General features: G+C 38.3%; 1 protein-coding gene across 16 annotated transcripts in view; it reads right to left on the bottom strand.

Moving 5' to 3' along the window:
* RBFOX2 (RNA binding fox-1 homolog 2) overlaps positions 1-10,559 on the bottom strand; it is a 164,185-nt gene that overhangs the window by 17,046 nt on the left and 136,580 nt on the right. For 7 of the 16 annotated variants that reach the window (XM_025048801.1, XM_025048799.1, XM_025048798.1 and 4 more), the window contains exons 6-9: positions 8,601-8,661; positions 5,573-5,626; positions 5,362-5,454; positions 4,159-4,303 (exon numbers count right to left, since the gene is read on the bottom strand). In XM_025048801.1, the coding sequence (XP_024904569.1) occupies positions 4,159-4,303; positions 5,362-5,454; positions 5,573-5,626; positions 8,601-8,661 (353 nt within the window). Of the gene's footprint in view, positions 1-386; positions 427-3,629; positions 3,667-4,158; positions 4,304-5,361; positions 5,455-5,572; positions 5,627-8,600; positions 8,662-10,559 lie in introns of those variants that run through there. The other 9 variants (XM_006914491.3, XM_025048794.1, XM_025048795.1 and 6 more) reach the window with 4 other exon arrangements.

Here is a 10,559-nt window from a genome sequence, read left to right as displayed (position 1 = left end):
GGCTAAGCTATCCTGCCATTTATGTATGCATATGATACGACAGTAATAAAAGATTTTAAACCTGCTGATCATCTCAAAAATATATTAGTGATCCACAGAGCATCTGTAGGTATAGGGAAGGGAAAAGAATATGTCCAGTAAACTGACTCTAGCAATGATCAGGAAACCCAAAGGCTTAGTTTTTGCACCCAGGGGCAAGCGCAGTGGCAGAGAAGCATGCTTGCATTCTTAAATATATAAATATATATATATATATCCACAAGGAAAAAGAAAACAAAAATTAAATAAATTATATTTTAAAAAACCAAACCAAACCAAAGAAACAGAAAAAAAAAGGCTGGCTTGTCAGGGGATGGGGTCAAGAAGGCCCCAGTGTGTGTACTTACATAGAGGTCAGCACCGTAAAATCCGTCCTGGTAAACCACACTGCAGAAAATCCACACAAAAACAAAAACAAAAAACAAAAGAACAGAAACACATTCCGGTTATTGAGGACGGCAGCATGCACATGCGCTCTACACAGGCAGGTGATGTATGAATACATGACCTGGGCTCGGGGCCACGGCAAGTCAGTGAGGAAAATGTGAAGGTGCACACTCGTTAGGCAGCTCCGGGACATGCGAGGAGGGGAAGGAATGCACACCTGGAATGAACAACCTGCATGGCTGGTAATTAAGATTAAAACAATAAACAGCATTCCCAGAGGGCCCAATACAGCTACCGAAAATCTGCTGGATTGGAAACACCAACTTTTCAAACCTGGAGTATTTTTAAAAATAAGCTTGACCTAGAAGGAAGTTTTTCTTTAAAGAGCTTCAAAAGGTATGTGTGTGTGTATGTGTGTATGTATATGTGTATATGTGTACATGTATATGTGTGTGTGGGGGCCGGGGGGAGGGCTGGCATATGGAGAGGGGTTTAACATGAAAAGAAAATGAACCCAAAAAATTCCATTAGGGCAGGACGTAGGCAAAAGTCTGTTTCAAAATTATGTTTAGTATTTTCTATTAGTTTTATAGTAATATGTAAATTTTTTTCTGATATCCATACATCACCTGCTTTTTATCCTGCACATTAGACATGCGATAAGATTTGGCTGATCACACAAGCATGCAAAGTATTATTATTCAGCATTTTAAGAACCAATGCAACACCTCAGAAAAACAAGTCAATCAATTCTGACCAAAGTAAACAGAGAAATGTAATTAAAAAAAAAACACAACCAAAAATACCCACAATGCATTGCTTTCACAAGCAGAGATAATGAGCTAAAGGTTAAGGTGATTGGTCCAAGGTCCAAGAATTGAAAGGTGCAGTGGGGATCCCAGATAGTAACAATATAATCCAGAGTGGGAAGGAGTAACTGGAAGATTTTAAGGGTTCTTTTTTGACCATAACAATAATTCATGGAATTCTAAAAAATACAGTTGTTAACTGAAATTCTGGGCATGACCTGTTTTATCTAAAAGAATAAAACTGGGAACGTAGCTGATTAGGAATAGAAGGGTTTAATGTATTTTGTTTGATACAAATTAATTTTCGAAAATTAATTTGTATCAAACAAAATACACGACTTGTTTTAATCCTGAGCAATACTAAACTATTATAACTAAAATATAGATGTCAAACCTTTTGAGGTGTTTTGTGCATATAATTTCCCCAAAACATTACTTTGGGACCAAGAGACATAGAATAGGGGTAGAGAAAAAAAGATAAGACTTTCTTCTTCATATTTGTTAAATCGAGATTTGGCTGTTTTACATTAGAAGATCTATTTATTGTTTGTTCAACTAAACAAGCTGGAAATTTTCACCACTGGCTTCTCTGTTACAATAAATAAGCTAGCGAGTGAGGTCATCAAGTCATATTTTTAACTTGAATATGAAATCACTTATTTCTTTTAGGTAGCAGAAAAGTTTCTGAATTCTACTTCCAACGACATTTTGTTGTTTACAGGATAGTATGGTCACATTTTGCAATGCCCCAAATACGCTGTGCTTTTGTATTACACAGCAGGCAAATGAAACTCATCTGTGATGTTCCCTTAGTTTTTCATAGTCTCCAACTGCAGTTAAAGAATGATATTAGAAAGTAATCGGCTGCTCAACTGCATTTTTGTAAAACAGAGACTTGCTCATAATGAGAAGGCTGATAAAATGCAAAGCCAAGTGGTGATTAGTTACCTTCAACAATTTCAGTAAGGGGAAAGAGACAAAGGTTAAAAACAATTCTTCTATCGAGAAGCGTGGTGGCATTAAAAACACGAATAAATTTTACCTACGTTGCATCACTCACTGGGAATATTCACCTAAATTCTAGAAGAATTCCAATATTCCCTGTATCGAATGCCACAGGGGGCTAGAACACAACGATTAATGATGAAATTAGTTTACTAAGCTGAGAAGCAATTTTAGGCCATTCCCCATAAAATACTGGACTTATTCCTTGCCATCTTCCACGTAAACGGGTGATTTAGTTAATAAAAAAGACAACATGGGAAATTAGTGTTCAATGTAATGCATAGAAATTGATGTGACTAAGACATAAAGATAAAATATCTTTGAGCAAATATGTACCTGACGCAGACTTGCTAGAGAATGGGTTCTCAAGTTTGGCCAATATCCTGAAATGACCTACACTGAATAGGAATGAATTCAACCGCTTTATAAAGTAACTCAGGAATATTACAAAATAAAGAAGTCCCACGTTTCTGGGGAGCAGTATCTCTTTGCAAATGTGACGGTAAACTCTCTTGGATTGAAATGAAAGACGCTTCATGAACAATTTTCCTAGTGTGCAGAACTGCCAAAAGGTTTGTTTTTATGTTTTACTTGAATTATTTCTTGATGAAACAATACTGCATCTTTACTTTTTTAAAAAGAGATGTCAGAGGTTGAAGGTCAAAGGCAAGTTGAGAGAAAAAAGGATAAAATTAAAAGTAAGTAATGGCAGAAGATGAAGATGATGGAATGCATGGGATTTAATCACCTATAACTGCAAACAAAGGTTTATTTCTAAAGCAGTTCCCTTCCAGTGGCTTTTGGAGCCTGCCCATTTCAATCCGTCTAATAAAAATGCTTCAAATCTGTGCAATGGAGGACCTCTAATGGCATGTCCATTTGGCCCATGAATGAACGCTAAATCAGCACACCTTAAAGCCAATTCTGCTGTCCAAAAAGGATCTACAAAGGAGGCTCTTTCACTTTGTAGTTTAACTATAGCAATGAATAGGCTTCCCTGCCACTATGCTTATTCCTCAGTAAGAATAAGGAAAAAAAAAAACCTGTCATAGGGAGAGAAAAGATGAAGAACACAAATATCACATCTTTGAAGAAGGAAAGTCCTTGATACAACTAACTTATAAAAAGTCCACTATAATAATGTACTTTTTAAGGCTGACACTGAGAAACAACTAAAAACAAAACCTGCCGTCTTCACTCCTTCTCCCCCATTCAATAACAAAGGATTTATTTGTTGCTATGGAATCATTCCACTGCATGAGACACCCTCCATACAAAAATCAAAGGGTGAGGGATGCTCAGCTACATCGGTTGTTTTACCATCATTCAGAAGCCAACTGTAGTTTAATTCTTCCTACTTCTCCCTTTCTCCCTTGATTCAATTGGACTTGGTTCATCTTTGAATTAACCTCTTTTAATCCGTTTCCTACAAAGAAAGCAAATCCATTGTGGGTAACTAGCTCTGCTGCTCACCACCCAGGCAGTGAAACCGAAAGAGAGGGCAGACGTGGTAGCCTCAGCCCCAACCCAGGGTGGTGATGAGGGGTGAACACAGCAGATGCAGACTTGTACTACAATCTTGAGTTCCTATTTTGGTTCTCTGCAGTAGTGTTAATCCATACTCGTGCGATGCTGAGTGAACTCCATGCCAACACACTGCTAGTAAACACAAGACGGTCTGGCTACTGTCTCAAGCCACTATCGTGAGGGCTTAAGGTGGCCAAAATGAAGATTTATATAATATATTGATATCTGTTACATTCTGACGATGGTGTATTTTGGTTCTTTTCTTGCCACCTAATCCGTTAATTTGCAAATATTCATAGAATCTCTGCTATGTGGCACGGCAATGTCCCAGAAGTTATGAGCGCCATGGTATCTTCTTGTCCAACTGCTTATTTTGGAATCTAACGCTTACCCTGGATAGGCGGGAATGGCTGTTGGAGGTACCGCGCGGACTGCACCATACACCGTCCGCCCTCTGCCCCTCAGATGGGCTCCTCTGAAAGCGGCCGCCGTGGTGGCTGCAGTTGGGTAAGGAAAGCCAGGAACTAAAGGGAGACCCAAAATATGACAGAAATGTCAACTTACATTCAATAGCAGGTATACAATCATAACTTGCTCTGAACTAACTATAGAAAACTTAAAAGGTATGTTCACATTTTTTCTGAAATGAAGAGACTCGATATGCAACAATTAATGGTTCCATGCCTTGTTCATCAGAAATCTGGAGTGAGTTTTCTCTGCTCCTTCCCAATTTTGGCATTACAATGTAAGCTGCTGAGAAGCAGATCAAGACGCTCTGAGAACTATTGCCATAATAAGAGACGAGACTTTTAATTTCTGCTGGCAGTTTAAATCAATTGATATAAACTCTTTAACAGGCTAACTATTAATCTTGTTTCCAAACATTATTATGTGCTTATAATAATTATTCTTTATAAGAATATTCTTTTATTTTTACATGGTGCCAAACTCTAAGGCACGAAATAGTCTTTAGACATTTCATCTCGTTAGTCAACTTAATTCCTTTATCTAAAATGTTTGAATCGAGAAATGTAAAGTGGCCCTGTATCAGCAAAGAGGCAGACACCGTTTAAGGGTGCATTTTATGCGTGCTATTCTCTGGAAGGCACGCAGACACTGATTCCGTGTCCACTGGATTCTATTTAATTATACCTTTTGCTAGAACAAAATGGCTCAGGTCAAAATGACTTTAGAGATAGCGACAGAGCTGAGAATAATCAATAATACTGGAGGTGCTTTTAAAATGATACTCTCTACCTGAGGGCCCAAAGCTGCCTTGCTGAGAACACATATAATACATTTTGCAAATACGTACTTCTTTTGTTTTCTTTATTATCAAGTACAGATTAAAATGTTCTTTACATGCCCTCACCACCCTCTGCTTTTCCCAACTGTTCATGCTTTGTGGCAATCTTCACATTTGGTCAGAAAGAGTTTAGCACTGGCTGAGCAGGACAAGGCATTGTGACATCATTTCTCTCTCTCAACAATGCCTCCTTTTCAGTTGTGGATTATGCTTCAAAGAAAAACACTAGCACATCACTGCTCCCTCACTACAGTCAGACTCCATGGCAGGCCAACATAGGCTACTTACTGATTAAAGGAATGTAAGTGTTAATGCCCCCTCTTCCCGACAGGGGCACTGCCGCGTCATTGCCTAGGGACACGTCTGCTTGAAAGCTGGATGCTGATTGCATTAAAAAAATTAAAAAATGCCAAAAGATTACAAAGGGATAGTAAGTTGACAAATAACAGATGTTGTTACAATTAATTAGCACACATGGAAAAATTAACTTAAATACTACCTGCATATAACTCAGGGCCATATACAGCTCCAACTACTGGGCTTAATTTCCAACCTGAAATGGAAGAGAGGACAGTGAGCATTTAAGACTAGGCGAAGAATACAGGGAAAAGGAGCAATGTTCAAGCTGGCAACTCTGGGTTTATTTTTGTTTATCACCAACTTTTCCTTAGAATCCCAGGTGGGGTTTATATGAGATGGTGATGACATTTCCAGACCTGATTATCTGTAAGCAGGACAAGCACAGTCAAGGGATAATGAGGGGTTGGTAGGGAGGGTAGGGGAAAAGGGGAGACAGAGAAAAAAAATTGGGAGGGAGGGAGGAAGATGGAAAGGGAATGAGAAAAAGAAAAAGAAATAGAAATAAATCCTGGGGTTTGGTATAGTGTCTTTCATAGAACTGCTTAATGTCCTAGTCTTTGTTTAGGAAAAGGAAAAAGGCAGAATGCAGTTTATGTCGTTCTATACCACACTGTGATGTACTTTCTTCTATATCACCGTAACACTGTTTACCGCTCTAGTTGTTTTATACAGGCCTCCTTCGAGTGAATTCAAACTGGACCTAGATCTTTGCACTCATGTTCAATTATACCATGCTGACGGTATCTGGGGTAAGCCGAAATCTCCTTTCATTGGGGTTTCACTGGAGTTAATCGACTCAACAAGGAGAGACATGCCACAATAAAACTCAAGGTACATTCCCAACTTCAGTGCGTGTCTTCTGAGATTTTGGTGTGTGATGAACACATTTAAGTTAATCAGACCTTTTAGCTAAAGGATACTAGACTGCTGTCGAACATCAGCTTACACATTTAAGTATTTCCAAACATTAGCTTTGGTGTCATATGTATTTCTTCATTCCTGTTTTTATATTTATAGGACTATGACGAGTGTTAGAAAAAAATGTACTACTGCCTACCAATCATTAAAGAGTAGAATTACATATAAAACATTAATAAATATTTACTGAATTTTATTCATAAGCAAACATGCCCTATTATTTTTCCTAAGACTGGCTGTTTGGTTTACTTCTTTTATATTAGCTTAAGGGCCTAACACTGTGCCACTGCTGCTCTATAAAGATATGAATGGACAGAAGAAAAGGTCAATTACCAGGTTTAAATGGTTACAAGCAAAGACATTATTCAAGAGAAAACCCATTCATTATGAGTCAATCCAATCCCCATTCATTATTTTAATGTGCTCACAATGCCTCTTCATTATTCTACAAAAAATTTGGCAAAATCTGGGTTTATATCCTACTGGAGTTGTAAAAGCACAAATGTTCTGCAATGTCAGACAAATCAAGTGACTCCAACCAACGAAAACCAAAAGGCTGACTGAGAATTCACCAGAAAGGCACCTAGCACACTCCGTCAGAACCTCTAACACTGCAGGTGTAGGTCTGGCTCCATCAGGCTTAAGTATTGTTTTAGAATAATATTCAAATATGACCTTTTCCTTCCTACCAATGGGAGTACTACTTAAGCACTCCCTTTAAAATGCACACAGTGAATGCACCTTATAACAGCACACAACTATGTGCTGTCAATATTCTGAAAATGTTTAGTTTTGTACAATTTACAATATATTTTCACAGTTGCTTATGTCACTTTGACCTTCACAAAAACCCAAAGAGAGCTATAAGACAGGTATCACCTCTGGATAAAGAGTAAATACAATATCGCTCAGGGCTTCATTTCCAAAATAATTATTAGCTAAGAGGGTTGGGTTTTGATGACTTTTAAAGAGACTTCTGGTGCTAAAATTCTGTGACTGCTAATTTATAGCGATGAAAACAGAATCAGCTTGGTTAGGAAACGGGCCCAGTGTCGCAGAGTAAAATGCAGAGTCAAGTCTGGAAGTAGAACGTCTGTCCCCTGAATTCCAGTCAGCGGCTCTTTCTGCCACACCTTCTCCCCGGCTCTAAAGGAAATCTGACATACTTTGCCTCGTCCTCCTTTTCTGTTTCCACTGTTTTTTTTATCAAAACTGTAGACACCTCTGTTTTTGTGATCGTGAAAAGAAGAAAACAAGAGGTAACGTGAGAGTGGTGGTATCACATGACACACCACCGAAATGAGCGGGGAAAATGCAGATCATGCTATTTTGTATCATCTGTTTGAAAGGCGACATTACATGTTTGCTGAAGACTTCATAAGACTCAATACTACTACACTTCTATTTAAGACATTGCCAGCATGTGCTGTCATACTCTAGCAGTAGGTTCAAACTTTAACGAAGCAATAAAAAAAGAAAATTTCCCTTTTATTCTAGATAAATCTTACGTAGGACTCTAAAATATACAACAGAGAATGAGGAGTTGCTCAGACCAAAGTAGAGCTGGAGGCCTCAGGCCCCCAACCCTTCAGGACCAAGATGGTCCCACCAAGATGGTCCTAAAAAAACACAATATGCAAAACCACTATTATGCCAAAGATTAAAATTACATCCCATCTCATGAGTCTAGATTAAATTTGACGACTGATGTAAAAGTGGCAGTGTTCGTTAGATAAAATAGTCACAGAAAATTTCCTTCTCAATGAAAAACATTTATAAAACTCACTATATTAACATGTAGTCATGGAACAGAAAATAGAACACACACGCACGTGCACAGAACTCACGGCTGTTACCGCTAGAAAAAAGGGGAACAAAGGGTCAAGAGTCATTCCACTCACGCTCAGATGAGTAGAAATCAGTAGTAAAAGGGAGAGCTCCCGGGCATCCGGGGAGTTACCGACAAGCCTAATATGTTACAAAGAACTATGGCAGCTATAAAGGGGGTGCTCTATGCTCTGGTGGGTTCTACCTCAAATGACATGTTCCCACTATACAAGATGATCTTTACTGCGACCGTAACACCTTAATAACTAAAAACCTTAGCTTCATTCTAAGAAAAAAGTTAATTTCTGAAAATAAAATACCCTTCTAGGTAAAGAAAATACTTCAATGTCAATGAAACAAACTACTTTGAGACTGAAATCAAGACTCTTTGACATCACTCTGAAAATGACTTGTGCTCTTACCATTTGCATATGGTGTGACCATCTTCTTATTGGTCATTACACGTGCTGTAGCATTATTCACCTAAAAATAGGAAGAGGGGGAGGGAGGAAGCAGACCACATTAAGGAACATGGAGTTGCTCATCCAGTAACACAGTACTCAGTTTACAATGAGACCACTGATTTAAATAATATAGCAATATAAAATATTAATATATAGTACTTTAATTAAAGTATTTATTATTCAATGAGGCTAACAAGAGTAAAATGCAGTTTCTTAGTCTCCAAATGGGAAACCAGGGCGACTTTACCGCCCCGTGTATCCAGAGACAAATTACATTTGCTAGTTCTTTGGAAAGCTCTTAAACAGAGAAGTCTCTGCATTAAGGAAAATATGGGGACAAAACAAATTGAAAACAATTCTGTTTGCATATGAACTCTGAAGTTCATTAATAAAACAGAGGCTTCCCACATGGGTCAGAAAATGAATCTGCAGGAAGAAAATGAATCTGAGGATTTCTCTTTATTCTCATGTTCAGCATTTTTGGGATGTTTATATAAGATTTTACTGTTTGAAGTTAGTCAACACATATAGGGACTTAGATTACCATGTTGACAGGTTTTCAGAATTTTCTAGACTCTGTGGTCTACCTACTTATGAATAAAGTTTTCAGAAGGCTTTTAAATGAGGCACTTAATTAAAAAAATAAAGCTTAGGTTTCTTTTGTTTATGGTATTCTCTACTCTTATTGTGAATGGCATAACATAAAGCATTCTCGGTGCTAAGCAGGTATTACAAAGACGGTGTTGATGAAGAAAAGATGAACGGGGCGCAGAGGTCAGGATACTGCGGCCCGTGTCAGAACCAGCCTCAGAGCTCTTGCATGGAGGTGAAGCCTCACCATAGAACTTGATTATACAGTATTGTGAGGTCAAAGAACAGGCCAGTTTTAAAAAGAAATTATAAAACATTCGAATATATATCTTACTTTGCCTCTGGGGATTTACATTATGTTAAATTTGTAGACTGATAAATTGTGTTATAAAAAGACCAATTTTAGGTAGAACTGGAACTAAAACATGCCTTAATATCTTTTAGGATTTGTATAGTGATAATATGACCACATGAAGAAAAGAGCTTGAAACTCCATTTACTCTAGTTTGACCCACCAAATAATACAAACATTTCACATTTAAAAAGAAAGAATGGAATACAACAATGATGAGACTGAGAGCATGCAGTTAAAAACACACACACACAAATAAAGAAAAAAAAAACAATCGACTTTGGAAAGAAGGGAGAAAATAAAGGGCAAGGCTCTCACAGACAAGGATTAGAATGGGCAAGAGCTGACACTGGCTGCCAGAGCAGAATGCACCCAAGCACTTAAAAGAAAAATGGCCAGAACCAATCAGAAACCACCAGTCAGCAAAAAGAGACCAAGAGCTGCATATAACTGAGAGAAAGGGCAGGAAAGGAAGAGGGAAAAGGACAGGTACAGAACTTGGGTAAAGAGGACAAAAAGGTGGGGGAAAAGAAAAGAGAAAGTCAGGAAAGGTGTCATGGGCGGGAAGGAGAGCTGTCAAGGTCAAAGGAATAACAGTCATAGCTCTAAACAGGTTTGGAAAAGAGGAAAAGTAGGAGAGGAAGTAGGGGGCAGGAAGTGCATTAATAAAACCAGCCAAACCGGAGTTCAGTAACTCTGAGTAAGATGTGCAAGGGGGGAAAAATCACCATGACGTCAGTATCAAACAGCTCAGACTGCTACAAAACAATGTACATCCAGAGTCCAGGCGGCATTACTCAACAGCATCGAAAATAAAAGGGGGGAGGGGAAGGAGGAGGAGCAACAAGTCAAATCACATTTTGTAGGGTTAATGTGAGATGGCAGATGGACTTTTCCTTCTTATTTAATTGTTTTGTAATTACATCTGATAAAGCTTCTTCTCTAGCGCTTTGGTTTCACTTACCCAACGGGCA

Source organism: Pteropus alecto, unplaced genomic scaffold (assembly GCF_000325575.1).
Source record: "Pteropus alecto unplaced genomic scaffold, ASM32557v1 scaffold94, whole genome shotgun sequence".
Lineage (NCBI taxonomy): Eukaryota > Metazoa > Chordata > Mammalia > Chiroptera > Pteropodidae > Pteropus > Pteropus alecto.
The sequence above is the reverse complement of the archived record's forward strand: the minus strand, read 5'-3'. Positions and strand labels throughout refer to the sequence as shown.